Below are 26,809 nucleotides of genomic sequence, written 5' to 3' on the forward strand. Positions count from 1 at the left end.
TGGATTGTGACAGGGTTTGCATTTCCCTCTTACGTTCTTTATTGGCGTATAAGGTATAAGATACGATTTGACCTCTCAAATAAGCTTTTAAAGTTTCCCAAAGTAAAGGGCATGATACCGATTCGGTTTTATTAGTCTCGAGGAATATGTCTATGTTAGCCGATACAAAACTGCAGAATTGCTCATTGGAAAGCAAAAGGGAGTTGAGTCTCCAAAGAGGTCGTTCTCTAATGTTTAAAGGAAAATCTAGGTCCAGTATCACAGGTGAGTGATCTGATATTACTATAGCAGTATATTCAATTTTCCTAACCATAGGAATAAAGGAACTGTCTATAAAGAAGTCATCTATTCTGGAAAAAGAACGGTGAACATGAGAAAAAAAAGAGAATTGCCTAGCAATTGGGTTCAAGAATCTCTAGGGGTCCACATAGCCATTTTGTTGCATAAACAGTGAGGTCTTTGCCATACCAGAAGATATCCCCTTGGAACTAGACCTATCAAGCTGTGGATCAATAGCACAGTTTAGGTCTCCGAAAGGATTAGCTGGCGCGAGTTCAGATCAGGTATTAATGACAAAACCTTATTTGCAAAGTAGACATCATCCCAATTAGGGGCATAAACATTCACTAAGACAACAGGTTTTTGAAAAAGAGACCCAGAAACTATAATAAACCGGCCATTAGGGTCACTGATTATTTAGATGGTGTAAACTATATTCTTTTGGCGATTAATATTGCCACACCCCTGGACCTGTTATTAAATCTAGAGTGAAAAATCTGACACCCACGTTTTACGCAGTCTATTATGATCTTCCAATCTTAAGTGAGTTTCTTGTAGAAGTAATATATCTATTTTTAATTGCTTTAAATGAGTAAAAACTTTAGCTCTTTTAACAGGACCATTAAGCCCCTTAACGTTCCAGGATATAAACCTCACAGGATGGCCTCCATCGATGTTACCATTAGCCATAATTTAAAATACATATTTCAAGAATACATACAGGGCCTGCCATCCAAAACAACGCGAAGGCTGCATGTGAAAACACAACGGTCTAGGGCATTCGTGATATTCAAAAAGTAAGCTACCATTACCCAAAACATTTCCCTCATCCCCTTACAATAACAAAAAAAAACATTTAACCCCTAAAACCTAGATCTTCCTCCCCAACTAAGGATGATCGCAGGCATTACAAAACAAAAAACTTCCAATGTGCTCCCTAAATAAAGGTGGCTTCCTTCCTCAAAAACTGTACAGTTGTTTGTTCTACCTTTGAGGTATATAGGCTAAGGATAACACAGATTAAGCAAAGCATTACGAGAAAGAAAGGAATAAAAATTGCACCCCAGAGAGCAATTCTAGACGTTTAGGTTTTCGCTGGTTGAAAGTCTTCGACTCGTTGATCAGATTCAGCGGCATGGCAGTCCAGCTCAATCGAGTTCCACAATTACAAAAATTTACAGTTTACCGACGTAAGAGGCCGTACCAATGCCGCAAGAATATCCTAAAAAGTCATTGTTCTTCACGGCCATCATCTCCCCAGCATGAGTAGTAAAACTCTTTGGCAGCTTCTGGTGTATCGAAGTAGTGTTTTTTACCTTCATGAGTGACCTGGAGCCGGGCAGGATACAGGAGGCTGAACAGAACCCCTTTTTCGTAGAGCAGCGATTTTATCTCCCTAAAAGCTGCACGTTTTCTCCCCAGCTCCCCGCTGAAATTCTCATGAAAAAACACCCGGTGCCCGCGGAAAGACAGTTCCTGCCTCCGTCTGGTGATGATGCGATGTTTGTCCTGAAAGTAGTGAAAAAGAACCAGAAACATTCTTAGTCTAGATGGCTTGGTATTCAAGACGTTCGTTGGTGTGGGTCCATCTCAGTGGGCACGTGAAAGCATAAGAGGTCTTGGGAAGAAATCAGATCCCAGCACTTCTTAAAAAAACTCATAAATTTGACAGGGTCCGAACCTTCCAATTTTTTAAGAATTCCGACCACCCTTAGGTTGGATCTCCACGACCGATTCCTGAGGTCATCTAGCTTCCCTTTCAGAAGTGCGTTTTCATTCTGTAATGTAGCTATGGCGGCTTCGGCGTTCACCAGTCTGTCACTGTGGTTATTCAGGCCAACTTGAACCTCGCGAATACGTTCATCATGTGTTTCGTAGTAGGACTTAACTTCCTCCAAAGTGATGTTCACCGGCGACAAAGCATCTTCAAGTTCTCTTTTAAGGGCAGAATTAATCGCTTGTGTCATATCTGCAAGGAGTGCTGAACGAAGCCTTTCGAGATCCTCTGGTAGTTCAGGTCCATCACCAGGCAGGGGTGCCATGGCTGCAGTATTCTTGTTTGAGACCACCATCTTTTCCCCCAGCTTTAGTTCGGCGATGCATTTTATTTGCCGTTTCTGTGTCTAAGAATGCCTCGAGTCGTACATAATGTTCAATAGTGGGTTACCTCAAGCATATGACAAAAATGAACTGGTAGACTTTGAGCAGAAATCTGGAGCCACGCTCACATATACCTGTTCGCTTCATGTCGAACCCGGAATTCGCTTTCTTTCTTTCTCATCCGTCACGTTTCTTTTGACTTCCAGTTGTCACTCCCCCACTCATTCCAATACAGAATACTGCGATTTATATGGCAATTCGTGAATTAAGGGAGGTTAGTTTTAACTTGCTATCAGGAGCTCGAGATTAAGCAGCCATCTGCTCGCCTCGCCACAGGTAGTCCCAGGTCCACTTCTAAACACTAAATTATTACATTTCATACATCTTCTCCACTACCATGTGTATTTTTTCCTCTCCCTCTTTGGCTGTATCTCTCTCTCAATCAATCTTTACAAACTTTGCAAAAAGTTTATTTTCCTGCCCACATTCCCTTTTTAATGCTCAAAGCTGGCATATTCCCTTTGCAGAGCACCAGCAGGGATTGAATGGAAGAATATTACAGCCTGACAGAAATTCTTCAGAGTAATCCAAATGACCAGCCAACTGCGTGCTTATAAAACTTATTAAATGTAATTGAATTCTGCTCCTGTTTCTTCAAATGTTATATTCATGTCATTCAAAACTTTGTAGTGTCAATCTTACTTTTACATACATATGAAATTAAGACTACTACAGTATCAATCTTTCCAATTTATTAGAACATGGAAGGAAAGTACATCTTCCGGAGCATGAATATGTTCGTCTGCACAACAAAGACATTGTATAATGCCAAGCTTTCAAAACTCCCTCCGCAATCTTACAGACATGAAGGTATAATGTCTGTGAGAGCATGAAAAACATAATCAATAAAATAAAGAAAGTAGATGCTGCCAGTAGAATATCGTTGACAAACATATTATAAAATGATGCCTTGGAATTTTTTTAAGATGATTCAAATTGTAAATGTCAACAGAAGAGAGTCAAGAGTGTTTCGTTGTCATATGCCCCAAAACAGAACAATGAAATTCTTACTTGCAGCAGCACAACAGTTCAGCTTTTAACTTTTTATTTTGATGTTCGCACAATCTCATTAATTACTCTTTTAGCACCCACGCCACCATAAACAATCCTCCTTACAATCTTTCAAATCCTGTACTTGTTGCATTTACTACTTTAAGAATCGATATAACCATTAGTTACTACTATTACTAAAAAAATCATATACTAATGAAGCTTCTCGATCCAAGAATTAAATTATATCATTACCACATTTACAGAAATAAAATTATCAAATTAATGTTGTCACTGCTTATTTAAAACTTGGATAAGCAAGCTGGCCAGAAACTTCCATCAAATTGTTACTCATAGACAGTCACATGGCTATAAAACAGGCATTTAACACTAATCCTACACTAAATTCCATGTTAGCCTCCCCACATTCTAGTATTCATCTACACTATAGGGACAATTTACAGTGGTTAATTAGCTTCCAAGCTGCATGTCTTGGAGATATTGGAGAAATACAGGAAACCTGGAAGAAAAGATGGACACAAAATGCTGCAGTAACTCTGGAGAGAAGGAATGGGTGACGTTTTGGGTCGAGATCCTTCAGACCAGTCCGGGGAAAGGGAAACAAGAGATATAGACAGTGATGTAGAGAGAACAAATGAATGAAGATAAGCAAAAAAGTAATGATGATAAAGGAATCAGGCCATTGTTGGCTGTTTGCTAGGTGAGAACAAGAACCTGGTGCGACTTGGGTGGGGCAGGGATGTTGAGAGAGGGAGTTTAAGGGATACTTGAAGGTAGGGAAACAATATTCATACCACTGGGTTGTAGGCTGCCCAAGCGAAATATGAGATGCTGTTCCTAGACAGAACCGGAGATCACAATTGAACCCACACCACTGAAGCTGTGAGGCAACAGCTCTACCAGCTTCACCGCTGTGGCTTCTATTAGGTTTCTGGTGCAACAATTTACATTATCAATTTTCAAATTGGAATCAAAAGTAGCCAGTGATTTTAAGGTAATTAGAAATCTGGAACTCCAGTATAAAGCCATTTATGTTTCGTGCGAGTACAAAGAATGGACTTTCACCTTTACAACATAACTGTGACTGATGGATTTATTCTTCTTTCTAATCTTTTGAACACCATCTATTAGTTTTATACAATAAAACATGGTGCATCGATCACTTTTTTACTGTTACTGTAGTTGTAGTTTACAATGCTGTTCCTTTCACTATTATAGGCCAGCTGAAGTACAGTACGCCAGTAAGACAAACACGACTGAGGTTGTCATTTTCTGTCTCCAGCAGATCGTTCAATGTAATTTATCACTTTTGAACAAAGAACACGATGCTGAATAATTGAAGTGTCATTTACATAAATCTGAAATGCCTAGGAGGTAACTGGTGAGCATAAATTACACTTCTAAATTCAACATAAAGAGAACTTATTTTATGATCAAGAGACAGAGACTGAAGATGTAAATTGTAAAGAATCATACTTGAACAAAAGTATTTGTTATTTGTAAATACAACTAAACTGCCTCAACTTGTATAAACTAACCTGTGCACCAGTGGTATCCGAGCTTGTGCTGGCAGGTGGCTCTCGGGTCACTTCAGGTGCCGTCTCCGGTACCCTGACTCGCACGTGGTTAATGATATGGTGCAGATTTGTTCCTATGTTGGTTGCATGGAACCAACTATCAGAACATCGCTCTTCGCCAAGCATTTCCTGTAGGAGTAAATTACATAATCAGCTAAATATTCTCAGAAAACACAATTGAACATGAATGTGAATCACAATGCATATACAGTTGAAATTATATCAAACAGGATAGTTTTCAATCTGCATAAACAAAAATAATGAGCGAGGAAAATGTCCCTGATTTTAGTTCCAACAGAACAACACTCTTAGTATGCCTCATCATTGTAGTGAAAGTGAAAGTGACAGTGACGTTGGGATTTCTGTACATGTATGTTCGGAATCATGTATGCATTTATTCTTGATCACAGAATTGTACAGGCAAGGTGACAGCCAAATCAGCCCTCATAACTGTGCCAGCCTTTTGGTAAAGGTAATCAATTAGTCCCACCCTCCTGGCTTTTTTCCACATACTTGCAATTTACTTCACATCTTTTCAATCATCATTCAATTCTTTTTATGAAAGCTGCTGTTTTATTGAACCAACTTCCATTATGTCAGCAGTCATTCCATATCACAATAGCTCTCCGCTTAAAAATGCTTTCTTCGTGACAGCTCTGTATGTTAGGCCAATCCAGGCGGGTAGATAGTTTAAACCAGTCATTATTTTGAGCACTGTCAACTACCAGTATCAAATCACCTCCAAGCATCTCTGTTTCAAGTAGGGAAGTTTCACATAACTCAAATCTCTCATCTCCAGTTCCAGGACCTACAACAGGACCCCACCACTGGCCATATCTTCCCATCCCCTCCCCTCTCTGCGTTCCGCAGAGACCGTTCCCTCCGCAACTCCCTGGTCCACTCGTCCCTTCCTACCCAAACCACCCTAACCCCGGGCACTTTCCCTTGCAACCGCACGAGATGCAACACCTGTCCCTTTACCTCCCCCCTCAACTCCATCAAAGGACCCAAACATTCTTTCCAGGTGAGACAGAGGTTCACCTGCACCTCCTCCAACCTCATCTATTGCATCCGCTACTCTAGATGTCAACTGATCTATATCGGCGAAACCAAGCGCAGGCTCGGCGATCGCTTCGCTGAACACCTGCGCTCGGTCCGCATTAACGCAACTGATCTCCCGGTGGCCCAGCACTTTAACTCCCCCTCCCATTCCCAGTCTGACCTCTCTGTCATGGGCCTCCTCCAGTGCCATAGTGAGGCCCGCCGGAAATTGGAGGAGCAGCACCTCATATTTCACCTGGGCAGTTTGCAGCCCGGTGGTATGAACGTTGACTTCTCCAACTTCAGATAGCTCCTCTGTCCCTCCCTTCCCCTCCTCCTTCCCAGAGCTCCCTCTATCTTCCTGTCTCCACCTATATCCTTCCTTTGCCCCCACCCCCGACATCAGTCTGAAGAAGGGTCTCGACCCGAAACGTCACCCATTCCTTCTCTCCCGAGATGCTGCCTGACCTGCTGAGTTACTCCAGCATTTTGTGAATAAATCGATTTGTACCAGCATCTGCAGTTATTTTCTTATACTCCAGTTCATACATCTCTTTTGGACCCTTCCCAAGTGCTAAAATATGGTATAAGCTCGCTCCAATTTTGAAATTAGTCCTCCTGCTGACTATAATCAGTCTTTATTCTCCCCAATGGGCTTTAGACAACATTCACCTTTATCATCTAAGCCCCTATTTTTAAAGATATGCACACCTTTTAAAAAAAACCATGTTGCTCTGCCACTTTGTGAGATTTGTGAAAACGTATAATCCGTTATTTTGCTGCCATTGGTTCAAGTAAACCAACAGAATTTAAAAAGCTGCAAAGTTTCTATAAAGCTACAAGAATGTAAGTAGACAACCAGTTTTAATGAGAAACTTCCGACAATAAGAAATTAAAGAATCAAATCACCAAACACTGCAATGTTTTCGTATCACTTGGTGCATCCAAAAAAAAGGAAAATCATTTTAAACCTCATTTAACAGTGTTATAATTACACTGGCCCATTTGCCAGATTTTTATGTGCACCAGTGAACTGCGATGCATTAATTGTCAAATGTAATGATGCCACAATAGAGCTGGTATGTTAGAATGTTACGGTTTTTTTAAATAGTTAGATTCTGGAAAATTACCAAGTATCTTTTTTTTAAATAGCGTAGAAAAGTCTTTCCCTAATCAATTTGTTTAACTCACCCTCAGCATTTCACCTTCTCATTTAATGTAATAATTTTGCAGGGAAGTAAATGATCACTCCAGCTAAAAAGGAAAAAGCTCCACAGACACTATTTTACTCCTGTGGAATATTTATTCAAACCATTTTCAGGCCTGGGAGGGCATGAAATTGTTTATTTTTAGCATGACATGAAGGGGGCTGTCTTGCTCTGGACTGGTCCTAGTGCCTTCTTAATGCCATCATACATTCCCCTGATGTTCACCGTTATGGCGGCCGTCTGGATGTCCTCACTAAGCTGTGTCCAGTATTCATTGGCGCAACGCCTGGCAGTCTGCTGAGCGTTGCTCCTGGCAGCCCTGCGGATCTGCAGGTTCTTCTCGTTGGCTGACCGCTTGTACTCGGCTAGGGCGGCATGCTTGGCTTCGATGACGGGAGTCATCTCGGTCGACTTGGCCTCAAACCAGTCGTATGCCTTTGAGATCTTCTTCCCAAAGCTAGCAAAGGCTGTGCGGTGCATGGTGTCCCACAGAGTTACCCACTTCTCTGTTGCAGAGTCTCCAGGACACGAGGTGCCATGTTCTCTCTGAAAAGCCTCTGCAAACTGTTGCACGAGGTCTGGATGGGGCATCTTGCTGACATCGATGCGGGGTTTCCCCTGCTTCTTGTTGTGGTCGAACCTCTTTGGTTGCAGCCTGATCTTGCACCACACAAGGTGTGGTCTGTGTCGCAGTCCGCACTGTGGTAGGAGTGTGCGTGGAGAACGTTCTTGACGGCGGCACGTCTGACTAGGATCCAGTTGATGCCAAAGCTTTGATTGTGGATGCCTCCAGGATACCTTGTGCTGGGGCTTTGTCTGAAAGTACGAGTTGGCAATGCACAGGTCATGGTAAGTGCACAGCTCGAGCAGTCGCTGTCCGTTCTCATTCATTTTGCCCACACCAAACTGCCCAAGGCAGGAAGACCACGATTCTTGGTCTGCGCCCACTCTGGCGTTGAAGTGGCCCAAGTTCTTCCTTGCTGGGGATGCTGCTGATGATGGATGCGAGGTTCTCGTAGAACTCGTCCTTTGTGTCTGATGTGGAGGACAGTGCAAGCCTGGGCATACACGCTGACACGGGTGACCGGGCCTGCGGTGGTGTTGAGGCAGAGAGTCAGGAGTTGCTCTGAGCCATTTCTGCCTGGTTCCACCGTGTTCAGCAGGCTGTTCCTTACCGCGAAGCCTACTCTGTGCTCTCTGGGCTCGTCAGAGTCCTTCCCCTGCCAGTAGAATGTGTAGTCCTTCTCCTTCAATGTGCCCGAGTCTGCCAGCCTTGTTTCCTGAAGGGTGGCTATGTCTACGTTGAGTCTCTTGAGCTCGTTGTTTGTGACAGCTGTTTTCCTGGAATCGCTGATGTCCTTTGGGTTTCCAGAGAAGCCGGTCATCATTGTCCAGACATTCCAAGTCCCCAGTTTTAGAGCTGGCCTCTTTTGATGTGTTCTTTTATTTGCAGGTGCGATGGTTGCGATCTGCTGTTCGGATGGTTCCTAATCCCCGTGCACCCAGTGAGGATAGCAGACCATGGCGGGAGAGCACCTTATTGGCTGGGGGCTGCTCAGCTTGAGGCGGGCGGTAGCTGTCCAGTGAGATCCGAAAATCCCTCCCACCGTCGGGAGCAACCCCTGGCGCCTCGCTTTACGCCAATCTAGCGATGACTTATAACCGGTAACTGTTGCTCCCCGTGTTGTGTCGACGCCGCAGGTGAAACTGGAGTGTCCTCTCCAGGTTGTAGGTGTAGGTTTGCAGTGATGTGTGGTCGGATGCAAGCCTGGGCGATGTCATATGAAGGACAGGCTGTTGCCCATGCAGCACGTCCCCCCTCTCCACGTCACTGATTGATCCAAAGGAACAGCAGAGCCGTTACAGTTTGGCACCAGCGCCGTGGCAGGAGCTGCCAGAACGAGGTTGTAGACAACAACGAACTGCCTTCGGGACTCCGACTCCAGATTTTCTTAAGGTTTACTCCTGGAGCCTTTTCCATGACTGGATATGGCCGCAAGGCAGTGGAGGTTTTAGATCAGAGTTTTCCCTCTCCTAGATGGATTGCCTTCCCAGCTGACGAGCCTCATCTGCCTGAGACCCGTGGGGGCGGGAGCGACTACCTTCCCGTGCAGGTCTATGAAACCTGCCCACTGCCTAGAAATATTATTACTAATTACAATTTAAATAGTTCCACTAACGGGTACCCAAATGATTCCACATGTGGCAATCATCAAATGCCAAGATATCGGGAAAGTCACACCAAATTTAAAGGTCGTTAAGCCATTTTTCAAGATGAGATGGACTGAGGCTAGTCTGAAAAGTCCCAGTCAATTGTACCACTTAGCCTTGAGTATTTAATGTTCTAACTGTACCCAGCCATATGAATGGTTGGTATTCATTTATACTTATCATTTCACCTTGAGGAGGCTTATACCTCCTGATTCTGTAACTACAAGGTGAAGTCAGAAGAAGAGTATTTTGCAATGAGTCCTTTACCTTCTGATTCTGCAGGAGGTAAAGCACTCATTGCAAAATACCCTGCTGCTGACTTCATCTTTTAGCTGCATTGTTACGAATGTTCATTGTTCTGGTGAGGAAGAACCAGCTGGTCTTTACCAAGTTGGATTCATCACTGCTTGAGATTTATGCTATTCATCAATCTAGGGCTTGACTTCTTGACCACTTTAATCCGTCTGCAAGTCTGTCTCTGAAACAATCTCAAAACTGCATGATATACAAAAGTGCAACTTATAATTGATTGTTTCATATTTCTCCCTACATTTCTCTGAAATGCCTTGCAATTATATTACTCCATCGAAATTTCTGAATAAAATCTACCTATATTAGACAGATATTTAGTGTGTATGAAACACGAATATGGGGATCAGGAAAGAAAGCAGAGCTCAGACCAATGATCAGATCAGCCAATGGCCTTAATGAATGGCGGAACAGGTATGAGGAGCTGAAGAGTGCTTCAGATTACTGTTCTTAGGTGTTTATAAAATTTGCCACTGTACCAAAATACCAGGTACTTTGCCAAAATGCCAGGTATTCTCTGGTTAAAATCTAAACATTATTCTATGTTAAGAAAGTAATATGGTACAAAATATTTCCGCAGTCCAACAGTGTGAAAATATTGAAATAACGTTTTGGTCATTATTTTTTTACAGCACTTTTTTAAAACTGAGTGTTTGGTGGAAAACAAACTTAGGTTTAATAACAAGAGCTGTTAAATTTTCTAGTGGACAATTTTCCTTTTCTGCTGGCTGAAGTGTTTTACACCATATTTTACTCAGAACACCTGCTCAATTGCCTAAGGGCATCAAGGGTATTCAAGTATAAAACGAGCAGAAATGCCACCTGTCCAAGTGCCCCCAAGGCAAAGGGATTCATTGCCATTATGTTTAACTTGGAAAATTAACACTAGACTATCGTTCTTTTAACTTCTGATTAATTTTTCCTGAAAATTCCTGTTTTACATTATAATAAATGATTTTTGACAAATGGGTTAATACTAAAACAGATTAAAGTAAACAGTTTAATTTTCTGACTTGTTCAAAAGATTAAAACTTGAAATGACCCAAATTTGCCATGTCAAAAAACCATGGTTTAAGTTTATTGGATAAATTAAAATTCTAATATCCTAGTACTGCATTGGTATTTTTAACCTCAGCTTGCCCACTTTACATGTTGATATATTCCATTTCTAAAACACCAACATTTTACTTTGCTTAATCACCAATTAGTGAACAATAAATGCTTTGGTCTGCGTATCATTTGGCTGCGCTGTAAGACCCACACTTTTAATGAAACTTTGTAGCTTAATTCAGTGCTGAACTCAAATCTACAGGCAGATTACTGTTAATTAATCAATGTTTTGTTCCTCAGAATATATGGAGACCATTGCACTGAAAATTAAACAGCTAAACCTCCACAAATTGTAACAATATTAAAGTTCTTTACAAAGCATCCTTTTTACACAAGGCAGCTCTTCAGTATAGGACAGGGTAAGTTACTCTTTTCCTCTCAGACATAGTAAATTTTATACATTTCAGCATTGAAACCAGAAAATCATGGATCCAATTGTCAGACTATACCTGATCAAACGCTAAGAATTTCCAACATATATAGAAGGAATAAATTATGATCTACATATTCCAGTTTAATCCTCTAACTGCTTCATATTGCACAAAGACTTCCCTGACATTTTTATTCAGGGGTTTCACCCACCTCATCTTCATTAGTCTCTTCTGGTAAGTTGTCAAGGCCCAATTCAATCAAGTTTAATACCATACACAGTATATGTTCAGACATGTTCTGGTGATCCATCGATATCTATAAAAGTAAGCCACAATCCAAAAACTAACATTTAATCTTTTTCAATGTATAATTCATTTAATAGTCAGATTCAAATGCCATAACGTAACAGCAGGATTGGTGAGATTTCTCTACTTTACACAGGATTGTACAGTTACTACTTTGATCATTTCATACTGAGAAAAAATATATAATTTAACATAACAGATGCAGATGTACAAAATTCCTTACAAATTTGAAATTTAAAGCAAGGCAATGAATTCCAATTTACAATAATGCTTCAAGCATCAAGCATCCAAAATTATACTGCAAAAATATCAAAATATAATTCATCATCAACAACCCATCCAAAATGAAGATTTGAATTAATTAGCATTATTTGACTAACACTGATGGACAAATATACTTTTTGCGATATTTGAGATGAAACAAAATCCAATTCTAATTTCTTATGACTGTTATTGCCTGCCACTTTTGATTAGAGGTGGACCTTGTTCTTATGATGGGACCAGAGAACAAGATGTTTTGCATTAACACTGAAATGCAACTTATAAGAACAGAGGTTCCGTAGGTAATGAATGACCTGACTTATGGTAATATAACTTTACGCAAATTCTCCCATACATAGTTAAAGCAGTTTTCAACGTGTAATAATAATAAAATGTTTCATGGTATTTATTGATGGCTAAATATTTAAATTATGAGTAGTGTTAGAGTGATTATTGAATAAAGTGTACATTTAACAATATGGGTTATAATAGAACACAAACATTTCTGATGTACAGAAATCTGTTAACAAACAATTCTCAGGAACGGAACCTTTATGTAACATGGGAACTGCCTGTCATTCAGTAATTACTATATGACCTCAAGAAGTTGAACCTGAAATGGGATATGCTCAGATATGTCAATACATTATACATATTGTATGTATGCATATTATTTACCTTGTAAAGAAGAGTAAACAGCACAATGTGCAAAGTTTTACAGTGCAATATTCGCATTAGACCTTTGTAGCTGGGATTCAAAAATGCTCTCTCCCGATAGGGTGGCCATGGGTTACCGTCAAATTTTCCAGTTTGCTTTAAGCTGTTGAGAGCATAACATGATATATATATATAATATTAGTAAATGGAAAATACACATAAACCAGTAGAAATCATAGCTCACCAAGGGAGGAATAAAAGTATTTGCTTTTGTTTCTAAATATCTCGCATAAATGGAAATAATGAATAAACTAACATGCAAAAGATAATGACGACAGAAGTGTTTGTACCTGCCTTCAATGGCCCATAAATGTGCCTCAGGGAGTGACTGTAGAATTTACAATTAAATTGTTCTAATGTGAAATCTATGCAATGTTTTATCAAAATGACAGGCTATATATCAAAAATCACAACAGCTTGATTCAACATTGGCAAAATAACATTACAAAAAAATCCTTCAATGACATTTACTGGCATTCACATTATTGCCCTTTAGACAACATTTGACTCTTTTGCAGCTCTTTATCACAGTTAAATGAACTTATTCTATTTTTAATAAAAACAAATTATTTCAAGCTTTCAGGCAAAATAAATCCAAATGAAAAACCAAAAACAATTACGGCCATTCACTAGAAATATTTAACAATATTGTCTATCAATTGTCCTATCACAAAAGCAAATCTCATTCAAAGAGAAAAGGACTTCATTTTCAATGGAATGTTTTTATTTGCAACAGGGTGAAATTCATCAGAATGCAAGTGTTAACTGAAGTCATCAAAATTAACTGTGTTATATGTCAAAAGTCATGCAGCTAAATTCACATAACTTGGCCTCCATTCCTTGATAAAAAGACAGATAAAAGTCGGGAATAATCATTCGTGAGCATAACAAAGAAACTGCATCTGCTAACACACTAATGGTTCAGTAGATCCATTTGCCAATCTGCTTCTTGCAGTATAGAACCAGTCTTGGCTCGCCTTGCTCCAGGTGGAAAAAAAGGATTGAATTTCAACACTCTCCCTATTCCCTAAACATGAATCTGGCACTACAATTACTAATTTAGCAGTATTATGAGCCATTGATTTGAGGTGTTCTTCCTTTGTTAAAAAATTGATATACTAAGCTCCTTTTAAAAAAAATACACCATGAAGTGAAGCAGAAACAACTAACAGAATTAAAGTTACTTGAAAGTGTTGGCTGAAAGTAGCCCTACATTATGAAATGATCAAGAAACAGATTTCTTCCTTCAGACTTACATAGCATTAATGCAATAGGAAACTCCAATAATCTTGGAAGGCAGTAACCAAGTGCGACCATCTTCACAACCAAGACTCGCAGCATAGCACTAAGACATGCAATATGTGTCAAGATTACCATTCTCCCAATACTTTATCCATTGACCTTGCTTCAGCATTGTGCACACGAGATCAATAAACCTTTTCATTTTTTCTGCGTAAATGGCAATTGAGATGGCCTGAGGTATATTGTTTGCAAGGCAGCAAAAATTGATCATCCTCATTATATAAACTGACAGAGTGTGCAATAGGCTTTGCACGAATTGCTAATTTCTTCATCAACAACATCCAAGTGGCCTTTATGTGCCTATTTAAAATAACACCCAAAACAAATGAAGGATTTTATTTTTCAAAATGCAACTTGATTCTCACCAAATGTAAATCTGTGCAGATCTATGTCCTGTACCCAGCAATAGTCAGGATAATGTACACTGTATAGGTTTTCATTATCATGTCTTCTCCCAGTCCATCAGGTTACAGCCTGTTTGATTGAGGACAGGAATTCCCCTGAACACCTCACCTGTCAGGTTCACAGACACGATCGCATTGCAAAGGCACAGAAAGAGCCACCTCCAAACCAGGGTTCTTAACAAACTAAAGCAAGAAAACTGCAGATTTTGTCAATATGAAATAAATACAGAAGATGCTGTAGGCCTAGTCATGAACCTGCGGCATTAACACATTCTCTCTTCACACATTCAGGGATGCACAGTGGCGCAGCGGTAGAGTTGCTGCCTTACCGCTCCAGGGACCAATTTCAATCCTGACTACAGGTGCTGACTGTACGGAGTTTGTACTTTCTCCCCGTGACCTCGTGGGTTTACCCCAGGTGCTTCAGTTTCCAACGACATACAGGTTTGTAGGTTAATTGGCTTCGGTAAAAATTGTAAATGGTCCCTAGTGTGTATGATAGTGTTAGTGTACGGGGACCGCTGGTTGACATTGGCTCAGTGGGCCTGTTTCCATGCTGTATCTCTAAACTAAACCATGTTGCACATTTCCTTTCTTAACTGTTTTTCCAGTAGCTGCAATTTTTTTAATTGCTTTTCAAACCCTGATAGTTTTGATATACCTCAGTTTTTCTCTCTCTACTGATGCTGTCTGACTTCCTGGACTTTTGCCATTTTTACTAGAATTTAATCAATTATTATGTTCTGTGCCTCCGTGTTCCACAATTTATTTTACAAATCCAATTGCCATACACTTCTACGAGCCTCAGTGTTACACAGTCAAAAATTTACAATCAGCAATCTAAAATTAACAACAAAATAGATAAACATTCTTCATGTTACAAAACAAAGTGCTGGAGGAATTCAGCAGAGCAGGCAGCAACCGGACATAGAAATGGACAGATGGCGTTTTAGGTCGAGATAAGCTCATGTCCTCCACAATGCTTCATCAATCTGAAGAAGAGTACCAACTGAAATGTCATTTGCCCATTTCGCTCCACTGATGCTACCTGGAGTTGCTCCACAGTTTCCTTTTTGCTCAAGATTTCCACATCAGCAATCTTGTGTCTCTATTCTTCATGTCACGCTACCTACACTATACCCAGCATTAATAACACTCCTTCAAAACTCTAGTGCCTATTTGTGGTCTTATAATTGGGATCCCCAGTAACTTAACCAAGGGAAGTAAAAGTAAGCATCCAATGAGGACTCTCTCAGTGATTATGGTAAGCATCTAGAGTGACTCTAGCCATGCAATATACAGCTGTTCTCTATGGTCCAGTCACCTGTCAGGCCTGAATGCCTGAATGCCTGGCTGGTTGCTTAGCACCAGCAGAGAAGCAGCTCTGTAATCTTCAGGGGGAAAAAACAGCGTGTACTCTCACATTGAACCAATACCCAAGAACAAGCAGCAGTTGACGGTCAGAGCTTCACTTGAAGTTGTCAGAGGGATTTGAGGGATTGAAGGATTAAAAATAACATATCCAACACATTCATATCCAGCTTTGACAGTGGCAGGAAAATGATTACACAATTAAACTGTATTCAGAGCTAGGTTCCTAAACACTAATCATGACTTGTCAAGCAAACAATTCTTAACCACAAAATTCAGTTGGAATCCTAGCAATTCCACAAGAGCAACATTTGACTTAATGAATGGATTAGTGGAAATATTTAGAGCAGTGAAAATTTAATGGATAAGAAGAATCTAGTCCACTCTACCCACTACTTCGTTTTTCTTGATGCAAATAAATTCTTTGAAGTAACTACATCAAAAGTCTACTGTCCAAAAATTGGTTGGTTTCTATTCCACAGTATGCTGCACAGCAGAACAAATTGGAAGTTAGCCCTTTTTCTTCTACCTTGTCCAGAATATGAACACCATGTCCAATTTGTACTGATTACAACCAAACAGAAAATGCAACATGCAATGCAAGCTGAAATATTACAAATGTGCTCATAGTTTTTACTATTTTCTTGTATAACTTTGAACTTGGTTGAAATCTGAAGGTAGAATTTAGCACAATATGGGTTAGTGGTATGTGCTTATAATCCCATAATTAGCAATGTTAGCAGGAAAAATAATTTTGAGGGAAAAAAAGTAAAATTACTTCACCATAACTTATACAACTTGTAATTGATTGTATTAAACAATATTCTTTATAGTAACATCTTGTTTACAGAAAAAGCATTGAAAAATTGTACACGTCTTCCTAATTTCCAGTTTAGTGAGGGAGCCCACTTGAAACGTATTGATATATTCAACCCGACACTAAATATTGTAAACACAATGTGTAATAATGAATCGTATACAATACAATGCCATGCAATTGAAAAGATACTCACAATCCCATGTATCTATCCATTGCAGACTGAACATCTCTGCGATATACTGTTCTTAGAATCACCATTATTGGGTCAAACTCAAGATTCCAGACATCAGCTGAGCAAAGGATAGAATCACATTAATGGATTTGCCAACTACAAGTAAGATAACAAAGATTTTTTTAAATGTTTGACTAAATGCTTCCTTTTAATAGACCTCTCGATTAAATTGCTGTTAATAAATATATTAAAAAGGTCAATGCATTTCAATCTGGTCACTTATTTATTCTAATTCAACCTTTGCATAAACCTCTTTTTTAATATATATATATATATATCTATCAAATGCCAATGAATGAAGCTTAACAAAAAACAGAACATTTGCAAAAACATCCAACTTGCAGAATGTGAATAAACAGAATGACAATAATTAAGTAATAAAAAGCAAATTAAATGCTCTCAATAGGACTAGACTTTAAATGTGAGCACCCTTTAAAAGGCAGGGGTACAATTTTGTACATCCTCCTATTCATCATGTCATATATCATGTCATATATCTGAAATCAATTTCTGCAATGATTTTTTTCAGTAGCCTGCTAACAATTTTACATCCAACTGGATCGTTAGGTAACAATCAGATGCAGGCATGAAAACTATTTTAATCTCCTAACTATAGAACAGAGAAAAGTGCTATTCAGGAATGGACCCTTTGGCCCACCACGTCTGCACCGGCCATGATGCCAATCTAAACTAATTGCATCTGCCTGTACATGCCTATCCCTCCATTCCCTGTCTATTCGTGTGTCTATCTAAATGCCTCTTAATGCTTCTACTCCCACCCCAGGCAGTGTGTTCCTGGCACCTACCACTCGCTGTGTAAAAAAAATCTTGCCTTGTAAATCTCCTTTAAACCTCCCCCTCTCATCTTAAACCTATGCCCTCTAGTATTTAACATTTCCATCTGACTATCTGCAATGCCTCTCACAATTTTAAATACTTCCATTAGGTCACCCCTCAGCCTCTGACACTCCAGATAAAACAATCCAAGTCTGTCCATCCTTTCATAGAATGTAGAAGAGCAGAGCACAAGAATAGGCCCTTCACACCACAATGTCTATGCCAAACATGATGCCAAAGCCAACTGTTATCCGCCTGAACATAATTGATATACAAAACAATATATCTTTATTGTCATTGTACAGGGGTACAACGAGATTGGGAATGCGCCTCCCATACGATGCAATAAATTAATTAGCTAGTCAGTATTAATTTAAACAACCCAATGAAACAATATCTTCCATTCCCTAGATAGCCATATGCCTATCCAAAAATATCTTAAACGTCACTATCATATGTCTCGACCACTAACCCTGGTAGCGCGTTCCGGGGGATTCACCACCCTCTGTGTAAACAATACGTGCCCCGCACATGTCTTTTAACCTTCGTCCCTCTCACCTTAAAGTTCTGCCCTGCAGTATTTGATTTTTCCATTACGGGAAAAGAGTTCTGACTGTCGACCCTATCTGAGCCTCTCATAATTTTATATACTACTATCAGGTCTCCCCTCAATCTCCGGCATTCCAGAGAAAACAATCCAGGCCTGTCCAACCGGTTCCTGCAGGTAAATAGCCCCTAAACCAGGCATAATTCTGGTAAACCTTCTAGCTATTACAACCAACCTGGGTGAATTCTTCAAAACTTCAGATAGCAATTAAAATACAATTTAACAATAGCAGATAATAAATGTAATACTAATGAGATTTTTAAAAACTAGTCCTTTCGCATTCGGAGTTTACTGAAGCATTTGGAACTGAAAGCACATACTGCCATCTTCTGTCTAAACAGTGAAAATTATGCCAGAACAAATGGCTCTGTGAGCAGTAAAGTCTTACCACTCAAAACAGGAATTATTATTTATTAAATAGGTACAATTTAAGTAACTATTGATCCAGATGCTGTCAACCTTTTTGAAGAAAGATAACTTTTGTTTCAAATATGGCATTAATCCAGAGTAATTACAAAACTGAAATTATTTAAAATAACGAACAGTTTAAAACAATAATAAAACAAATAACAATGTTAAAATGAAACACATTAAAGATCTACAAACTATCCTAATGTGCGCAAACATTTCTTACCAATATCAGCAATATTTTAAATGAAACAATGCAAAGTGCCATGACATACCTTTGGGTGTGTACATCCCTTGCTGCATAGAACCTCCAGGTTCAAACACAGGTGCTTTAAAATCAGCTACAGCTGAAAGCATGTTTTCAAAATAGTAGCTACCTGGGATAATACCACTCTTTGGGTTGGGATTTTCAGGAATGTACAAATTTAGTTAAGAAAACAACACATCAGCATTAACAATATATTCAAGTTACATAATATATATTCAAGTTACATCAAGATATTTTTGCCGTAATTAAACACATTTTGTTTAAAAAACCCAAACCTTTCTTTTAAAAATATGTGCACTCTCATGCTCTATAGACACCTTAGCAAATATTGAAAATCATATCTAAAGGAAATTATTGATTTACTTAGCTTCATAAACCCTCCTTTAGTATTCAAACTTTCTTTGAGATGCAGGTGTACATGTAAAAACAGCATGTAATAAGACAAAGTTGAGCAATCAAACAACCAATGGATCATGAAAAAGCCTGCAATCCAACCATATCCAGTTGGGAATGGCGATCAATAATTAAATAGCTAACACGTGAAGTAGATGCCAAGAACACACTCCGCCCTCAACAATGGCAGCATCCAGCATGTGAATACTAAACACAAGGATGAAACTTTCACAAACACATTTAGCGAGAGCTGCTACATGGATAACCCATCTTGTCTTCCACCCTCCCGAGATCTACAGCGAGTTTGTGCATCTTCTGACCTATGGACAAAAATCGACTTATGGGAATCTGCAATAAAACAGAGCTCATTCATAACCTTGGATGATCATTGACTTCAGTTGTATGGGATTTCTTGACGTTTTAATCAGTCCTGCCTTGATGTGAAGGGCTGTCCAGAATCCTTTATCAGAAAAAAGGTTTTGAGCACATGCGCGGGTCCGGCAGCCATCTTACGTAAGTATTAGATCAATGGGCCCCAACTGCGCAGGCGCGGACACATTGGGTTCCCACTATGATGTCAAACACGGAGGTATTGCTGCGCAGGCACGGCTGACGTGCAGGGCAAGTGGAAAAGGGATTTATTAAAGTTTAAAAAGTGAATAACATTTAAAGTATAACAACCATTTGAACTGCAGGCCAATGGTGAGTAAGGTGGTCCTAAAATTGTTGCGCTATCATGTATCGTTTTGGCTGTATTTTGGGTACGCACAATCAAACAAACAAGATTATTTATATATATATTATATATATATATATATATGCCCACACTGGCCAACATGTCCCAGCTACACTAGTCCCATCTACCTGTGTTTGGTCCATATCCCTCCAAACCTGTCCTATCCATGTACCTGTTTAACTGTTTCTTAAACATTGGGATAGTCCCAGCCTCAACTACCTCCTCTGGCAGCTTGTTCCATACACCCACCTTTGTGTGAAAAAGTTACCCCTATTAAATCTCTCTAATAGATTCCTGTTAAATCTTTTCCCCTTCACCTTAAACCTATGTCATTTGGTCCTCAATTCACCTACTTTGGGCAAGAGACTCTGTGCATCTGCCCCAATCTATTCCTCTCATGATTTTATACATTATGATTTCATAGATATTCCCTTTGTTCAACTCATCCCCTTCCCCAACCTTCTCTACTAACTAACATATTTTCTCTATTTCCCAGTTGTATTGAAGGAACCAATATCTGAAATTTTAACATCCCATAGATACTGCCTGATCTGGTCTCCGTTTCCAATATTTTATGTTATTATTTATGAAGTCAGAGAGGTAGCCCTTCACAACCAGGCAGCACTCGACTGATTATAACATCACGAAGCCCTGGTAAAATTTAAGTCAATGGTTATCAGACAAAAACACTTCAGTGATCGAAGTCTTATCTTCCCAATGGAAGGTTGTTGCAGTGGTTGAGGGGGCTCAATCAGTATTAAGAGCTCCACACCAGATCTAATATCTTCCTAAGAATATAAAAAATACTACAGCACCATAAATTAAAGCAATAAAATGGGTGCAAATACAATGGTCCACACCTGCAGTTCAGCAAGCCACGAAGTCCTTACTTACCTTTAGTGGATCTTGCAATGGAAATATCCTTGAAACACAGCAGCAACCCTTGTGGGCATAAACATCAGCACATGAAAAAAGCCTGGCCCACAGCACCACTTATAACTGTTCAAGCTTGCACAATGAATGTTTTTATATCTTCTATTTTAAGTAATCATTAAACTCCAACGGTGGACTCCGATGATGAGGCCACTAGAGCAGCACAATCTGCAACACCTCAGCAAAGTCCTCAAAAAATTGACAACACCCACATTCACAAAGTACCAGGGGAACTCAGCATCCGTCCAGATGCTCTCTGACCCACTATGGCCCTCCAGCTCAAGATTCCAGTGTATGCAGTTCCTTATGAATCCACATACATAAATATAGAGTGTTTAGAGAGACACGGTGTGGAAACAGGCCCTTCAGCCCACCAACTCACCCATACACCATTCTATGCCCTACACACTAAGGGGAATTTACAGAAGCCAACTAACCTGCACGTCTTAGAAATATGGGAGGACGCCAGAGCACCCGGAGAAAACCCACACAGTAGCAGGGAAAACATACAAACCATACAGACAGCCCCCCTAGTTAGGATCTAATCCGGGTCTCCTGCACTGGGTCCGTGCCACCCATTGTTATGCAGAACTCCCATGCTTCCCAATACAAACAAGGATAAAATGTGTGCAGTTCCATTTGGAGTTGTCATAATTTCTCAGGAAAATCAAACCCATTAGCAATTAATTTGAGATGGTTTTGTTGTCACATTTCCTTGTGATTGTGTTGCATTGCATCGCAGTGCCATCTAGTGGCCTGTAATTTTGAATTCATCGCATAGATATTAACAATACTGTGAATACAATATGCCAGATACTAAACTTTTAATATATACTACCTTACAAGGTTTGTACATGCATACAATTCCTGCAAGCATCACGGGGGAATAATTTTGTTTAAAAAATTCAAATTCAGCTTTTAAAACTCATCTGAATGTGTTTGATTAGTTTAGCTTAGTTTAGAGAAACAACATGGAACAACACGGGTTCTTGCCCACTGAGTCCACATCGACCATCCATTCACACAAATTCCATGTTATCCTACTTTCACATCCACTTTTGACATAGTTTGGGCAATTTACAGAGACCAACTAACCTACAAACCCTCGTGTCTTTGGGATATACATACATAGACAATAGGTGCAGGAGTAGACCATTCGGCCTTTCGAGCCAACACCACCATTCAACGTGATTATGGCTGATCATCCACAATCAGTACCCCGTTCCTGCCTTCTCCCCATATCCCTTGATTCCACTAGCCCCAAGAGGTCTATCTCTCTTTTGAATGCATCCAGCGAATTGGCCTCCACTGCCTTCTGAGGCAGAAATTCCACAAATTCACAACTCTCTGGGTGGGAGTACACCAGAGCATCCGGAGAAAACCCACGTGGATTAGTAAATACTTTAATTTAAAAATCAAAAGAATTACTTAAAATTCACTTTTGAATATTAATTTTACAGTTTATTAAATCTTCAAAAAAGTCAGCAAAGTCAGCACAGTGGCGCAGCGGTAGAGCTACTGCAGTACAGCGCCAGAGACCCGGGTTCGATCCTGACTACGGGTGCTTGTCTATACAGAGTTTGCACGTTCTCCCCGTGACCTGCGTGGGTTTTCCCCGAGATCTTCGGTTTCCTCCCACTCTCCAAAGACGTACAGATTTGTAGGTTAATTTGGCTTGGTATAAATGTAAAATTGTCCCTCGTGTGTATAGGGTAGTGTTAATGTGTGGGGGATTGCTGGTCGGTGCGGACTCAGTGGGCCGAAGGGCATGTTTGCGCGCTGTATCTTTAAACTAAATTAAACTAAAGTCAATGACAATGCTTGAGGCATTAACACCAGAAAATGAAGGCAAGTACAGAAGTTGTCGGAAGAGGGATCTGAAAGCAATTAGGCAAATATAAAGGCAAGATTTAGGAAGAATGTACATGACAACATAAATGGGGGCTTACTGATCTAAAATAGGGTAATTTAAATTATATTATGTTGGCACATTAGCCCATAAGACTGCTGGATTTTGTAAATGCAACAACATAAATTTCTGACACCATTCAATGAAAAAAAACTAGAGGAATAGTTTATCCAAGAAAAGTGCTTTCTAAAATTCAGCAATGCCAGCAGCAGATTGACCAAAATTATTTCATGCTTAGTCAACTATTTCCCTGGCAACCAGCAATTTGATGTTCAATTATTGGACTTTTATCATTTGCAAACTTTAAATTATGCAGAGGGCACTGAGAAAATTAATCGCTATAAAATTTGAAGTTGATGTATTGGTCTGCATTTATTGTTTAATTAGCTATACAATATACCAAATTCAGATCTGCATCAAAAGGATATTAAGTCTAATAATGTACTGTGTGTTCTGTCACTCATGCAGAGTTGTGCCACCATTTCAGCCCTCAAGATCTCATCATCTGTCATTCCTGAAATGAAAATGAATAAAATATTATGGCACTTAAAAACAAATCTACAGATCCATACAAATACAAGTTGTCATTTTTGACACAATTCATTACTGCACAGCATTTACAGCACAGAACTAAAATGAAATGGTCTAGCTCAATAAAATATAATGCTGTGAAACTTATCACAACTCAGAGAGATCTGGTATTTACAAAATGTGATAAACAATAAGTATTTTCATACTTATTGCTTTTCAACAAGTTGTTTTGAAAAGTGTCATGACAGTCCAGGTATTTTATTTTTTTATCCAAGTTTTTGATGAGTATGCAATTCTACTAGATTTTTTTTAATGTTCGCAACATGAACCCCTTGCCAAAAAGGCAAAGAACAATTGAAATTAAACCAGCAAAACCATGTGTGAACAAAATTACATTTATTTAGGATGGGGCTGAATAAAATAATGTGCTAGTATGGCTACTAACTAAACAAGTTGTTCAAAAGTACAGAGAACTATGCATAATTCATGTGCAAATAACATCTCTGTGCTCTTCCATATATACTACTCTTTACCAGCATTAGCCTTGGCTCGTTTTGGTTTGAGCCAAAATATTTTCTTGTTACATCTCTCTTGCTTAAGTGAAAGACTGAGCGAAATAGAATAATTTTACTCTTAGAGAATATTGCTCAATTTTAAAAGAAAAACAAGACATTGCTGTCCCTCCGTCTGTCATCAGGCTTCTCAGTTCAGTTTAGTTTCTTGTCACATGTCCAATGTACAGCGAAAAGCTTTTTGTTGCGTGCCAACCAGTGAGCAGAAAGACAATACGTGATTATAATAGATTCTTCTGAATTCTGAATTGTCCTTCCATAATTAGGATACAGTGTGATTCTCCTCTGCCTCAGAGACTGTCTCTGGAAGTGTGGTGCTACAATGCTGAGAATTATTATCTGCATTCCGTATTTTCCCTTTGCCCTCCTTCTTGTACATGAATGTGGCTTGACTGTATTTACGTTTTGTTTAGTTTAGGGATATAGTGTGGAAACAGGCCCTACCAAGCCAATTAACCTACAAACCCATACGTCTTTGGAGTGTGGGAGGAAACCAAATATCTTGGAGAAAGCCCACACAGATAATGGGGAGAACATACAATCTCTGTGCAGACAAGCACCCATAGTCAGGATCGAACCCGGGTCTCTGGTGCTGTAAGGCAGTAACTCTACCGCTACACCACTGTGCCACCCAATGTATCGTTTTATTTGATTTGATTTGATAGAATGAAAAACAAAGCTTTTCACGGTACCTCAGTACACTTGACAAAAATAAATATAAAACTAATATCAGGAGGATGATACAAAATGTTTCCATAAAGAAGTCACCGAGTAGATCAAAAATACTTAATCAAGTTCTGGATAAGAGACCATTTTGTCAACCCATGGCTAATATATCCAAAAAGGTACCTAAAAATCTTCAACTCAGGCATCACACACTGGTATTTCATTAGTATCCTTGGTAGTGTCTCCAACAATTACATTAGCAAATTACAAAGAGCAGACTGAATGTCCTGTACTGTTGACAAACAAGCAAAACTTAAGATTTACTATAGTGTTGATCCACCTACCACCCATGCCATCCTTATGCCAATTTCTGCCAAGAGAGTTTATTTCAAATAGAAATAAATTGATAAATAACTTGAAAATGTTAATAAACAGATAAATAGATACATAAGGAAGGGGTGTGCACAAATCCAAACACTCCTGTTCACACATGCTGCAATTTTCAAGTATCCAGTCTTGAGGCTTGGATATGCCCAGCATTGGAGAAGCAGAACATGTCTATTCCAGTCTAAATGTAATTATGAAACAACCATCCAGGGAATAATGTGTCCAAGGGCTGGAGTAAGGCTGAAGATGATCATTGCTTTTGTTTACCAGCACTTTTCATATGGACTGAGAAGAGCAGAACTACCTTTCCTGTCCTTCAAGCAAACATCCATTCTGCTGACTGATGTCAGTTTTAAATACCATGTGGTCTGAAATAAATTTACCAGACACTAATTAACTGCAAAGGTGAATAAATGTAACTTTTAGCTTAAGATACCTGATTACATCAGTTCATCATTAACAATAGCATATCAAATTTGTGCTTTTAACCCGGTTATCCAAAGATAACCATTTTTTAGATCCTGTCCTATCATCTTTTTCTTAATTTCTGACGCTCTAACCATAGACATCAAATCATTTTACATAGACATCATGACAGGTACTATCAACTTTAATTAGTAGATTCATTTTAAAAAATCAGTGCTCATTTATTATGCAAAAGTCACACTTTCAACACCATGTAATGACTGCAGTCCTGCCCGAGTAATGAAACATCCGAAAAAATACAATCTCCAAGCAGTTTAATTTTATTTCAGTTTAGGGATAACCCAGTGTTTACTTGAGGACAATAGAAATCTAAATAAGGAGAACATCAAGCCTACATCTGAAGTATAGATTTTTAGGACTGTTGTGATTGTGTTCTTTAAACTTTTTCTTAACTTCTGAAACTGACCATTGACATCAACTCTCTTCATAATGCATAATTGGTTTTGATCTAAACGGTGACAGAGTTCTGAATGTTACACCTTTTCCTTCCAGAATACTCTGCTGTTGAAATACAAAACTGATGAAGGAACTCTGAAAGTATAGAAGTGTTCCTTTTTAATTTTTGGATGCTTCAATTTAGATTGAAAGCCAAGGATGACACAAACGAAACCTCAACCTGAGACAAAGAGAAACACCAAAAAACACGAGACACACAAGGAACAGGTGCCCTTGTGCGTTTTTTTAAAAAAAACCCACAAAGTGCTGGAGTAACTCAGCAGGTCAGGCAGCATCTCCAGATGGAGCGGATAGATGAGGCTTCAGATCAGGACATTTCTTAAGACTGGAGATGGGTCCCAACCCAAAACGTCACCATCCATGTCCTCCAGAGATGCTGATAGACCCATTGACTAACAGCAGCACTATTTTTCCCCCCAAAACAAAACATTGGTATGTGGAAATATATAAAATTATGTTGGACCTTACCTAAGTGAATACGTAGACTGAGTAAAAGGACTAGGAAAGTTAAGGCACCCTCAAGCATAGATCTTTCATGTTCTGGATCAAGTGCTCCATTTTGATGCTGTGATGCCATTGTCAATAGATCCACCACTTTAAATCTAGATAAAGTCACAAGATTACTTTGATAAATCAGTGAATATTCTTTTATACTGCTTTGCTACTTGAATTCTATAACAATCATAACATGTATAATGTATCTCATGTGCATCAATCTTTATCCCAATATTAGCCCCATACACAGACAAATCAGAACTGTGCAGACCTGGGATATTTGCACTAGTTGCTTTAGCACTTAATACCAATATTCTTGGAATATTTCTCAACATCTTTGTACTCATATATAATTCGCAGTCATAAAATTGCAAAGTCATATTCCGATAATTATGAGAATCATGAATTTATAAAAAAAATTAAGATCCTGGCATG

The 26,809-nt window shown here is 39.2% G+C and overlaps 1 protein-coding gene across 1 annotated transcript in view; it reads right to left on the bottom strand.

The window, feature by feature from the left end:
- ubr3 (ubiquitin protein ligase E3 component n-recognin 3) overlaps window positions 1–26,809 on the bottom strand; it is a 170,469-nt gene that overhangs the window by 97,904 nt on the left and 45,756 nt on the right. The window contains exons 16-22 of the mRNA XM_078404621.1: window positions 26,348–26,481; window positions 23,208–23,295; window positions 18,818–18,957; window positions 16,652–16,748; window positions 12,523–12,664; window positions 11,489–11,593; window positions 4,989–5,156 (exon numbers count right to left, since the gene is read on the bottom strand). Coding sequence (XP_078260747.1) covers window positions 4,989–5,156; window positions 11,489–11,593; window positions 12,523–12,664; window positions 16,652–16,748; window positions 18,818–18,957; window positions 23,208–23,295; window positions 26,348–26,481 — 874 coding nt within the window. The remainder of the gene's footprint in view (window positions 1–4,988; window positions 5,157–11,488; window positions 11,594–12,522; window positions 12,665–16,651; window positions 16,749–18,817; window positions 18,958–23,207; window positions 23,296–26,347; window positions 26,482–26,809) is intronic.

This window comes from Rhinoraja longicauda, chromosome 8, assembly GCF_053455715.1.
Source record: "Rhinoraja longicauda isolate Sanriku21f chromosome 8, sRhiLon1.1, whole genome shotgun sequence".
In the NCBI taxonomy this organism is placed as follows: domain Eukaryota; kingdom Metazoa; phylum Chordata; class Chondrichthyes; order Rajiformes; family Arhynchobatidae; genus Rhinoraja; species Rhinoraja longicauda.